At 52.3% G+C, this 1,749-nt stretch overlaps 1 protein-coding gene across 1 annotated transcript in view; it reads right to left on the bottom strand.

The window, feature by feature from the left end:
• PPTG_20646 (hypothetical protein) overlaps window positions 1-845 on the bottom strand; it is a gene marked incomplete at both ends in the record, with an annotated part of 1,143 nt that extends 298 nt beyond the window's left edge. Inside the window, 3 exons of the mRNA XM_008892844.1 lie at window positions 3-141; window positions 217-475; window positions 557-845. Of these exons, the coding sequence (XP_008891092.1) occupies window positions 3-141; window positions 217-475; window positions 557-845 (687 nt within the window). The remainder of the gene's footprint in view (window positions 1-2; window positions 142-216; window positions 476-556) is intronic.
• Window positions 846-1,749: the final 904 nt, after the last annotated feature.

The raw sequence follows: 1,749 nt of genomic DNA, 5'->3' as shown, positions 1-1,749 counted from the left end.
GTGAAGTCCGCCGACGAGATCGACATGGGCTGCTCCACCACCCACCAGTCGACGATCTCGTCGCAACCAGGGGTGGTGAGACTACCCGGGTAGTTGTAGAGGCGGACGGCGTTGGTGTTCACCAGGTTCGAGTATGAACCACTGCAAACAAACCACAGAACACAAATTGTCAGCAACCTCTTCTGGCTTCCACAGGACCGCGAGGATCAAACTTACAGGCTCATCGTCGTCGGTGCGGCCGGCGTGACAGCTTCCATCCCGTCGAGTACCGAGACCATCCACGGGTCCGTCGCGCCTCCGTTGGCTACTTGCAAGAAGACACCCACGACCATAAGGGCGGAGCCGTCCGCGTTGCTGTGGACGAAGTGGACCTCTCCATCCAGCGGCTTACCGTTGAGTGTGTGCTCGGAAGGTGCGTGAATGTGGAACTGCGCCATGTTGTATGAAGCACCGTTCGCCGACGCCGCGCAGGAGCCTGTTTTCGGAATTCCAGTACAACAATTGCAACAATTAGTTCCCGTCGCCAAATAAGAACATTATTTCCGCAATATCGTACCGCCAGCGACGCTCGCCTTGAATGTGTCAGTCGTCTGCGTGAGGTTGAAGCTGGCACACTCGCCACTGAACGATAGTGTGCGCGTAGCCGCATTTCCTGTCGTGGTGGTGATATCGATGGGAGATTGCCGAGAACCCCCGCACGTCGGGTAGTGATCAGCCCACTGCGCTGGTCCAGCCATAGTGGCGTCGTTGGTCTTGTACCCCCATGGTGCGCCAGCAGCGGACACGGTGGTTTGGGCGAGAACGCAGGAGGCAATGACTGCGGATGTGGTGGCGAAGAACTTCATGGTAGTTGTTGCTGAAAAGTGATGAGGGTGGCGGTTGTTGTTGAGGGGAGATGCTGTCGATGTTGGTTGTCGATAGCAAATTGAGGAGTGAATCGTTTGGGCTCCGACTTTCCATGGCAGATGAGTTGATCGAGTGCAAGTCGAGGCGTTTGCTACTACATGTAGTAGGAGCATACTACGAGGTGGCCTACTAGTAGGTGGCCTACTAGGTTTAATCAAACGGAAGATTGTTGAAGCAGCAGTAACGGTGTTAGCAGATCGAGGTTTGTTCATCGATCAACGTCGTTGGTGTTCGTCGGTTAATCGAGAGCGAATAGATCACCATGTTGCTGTGAATGTGTGGCTGGATACTCTTTCCCCATACATGCGGTAGGCGAAGTGATGAATGGGAGCAATAGAATGCAGAGTCTACCATGCGGTAATGCACGTGGTAGGTTCCGCGTCACCACCATCCATGGAAAACTAGCACCGATTTTCACTAGCCGTGGTAATGCGCTGTTGCATTGAACGCGGCTTTCCACGTGTCCATAGGGAGGTTTAAATTAATTCGGTGGGGCAGGAGAGCGACCGAGGGTATTTGAATGGTTTAACAGGAGATGTAGCAATTGTGGTCTCAGTATTTTTGCATAGAGATTTGGTGAATGAGGGGTTAATGTCATAGGTGGACCGACCGTGTTCCTGAGTATACTGATATGTTGGGCTTTTACACCATTTAACAGTCATGCATTAGGCAAACATTGAAACCGCTATCTCATTGGTGGCATCGAATTGTGAGTTACCGTTGGTCGAGCGAGCGGTGCTACACTACTCACCAACAACGGATGGGATCCGTGCGTATGATTGTCAACGCTAAAGAATCTATCAAATACTGACAGTGCTCTATTACAGAATCTTGGATCCACCA

Source organism: Phytophthora parasitica, assembly GCF_000247585.1.
Source record: "Phytophthora parasitica INRA-310 unplaced genomic scaffold supercont2.1, whole genome shotgun sequence".
Lineage (NCBI taxonomy): Eukaryota > Oomycota > Peronosporomycetes > Peronosporales > Peronosporaceae > Phytophthora > Phytophthora nicotianae.
This window is presented reverse-complemented; position numbering and strand designations above follow the sequence as displayed.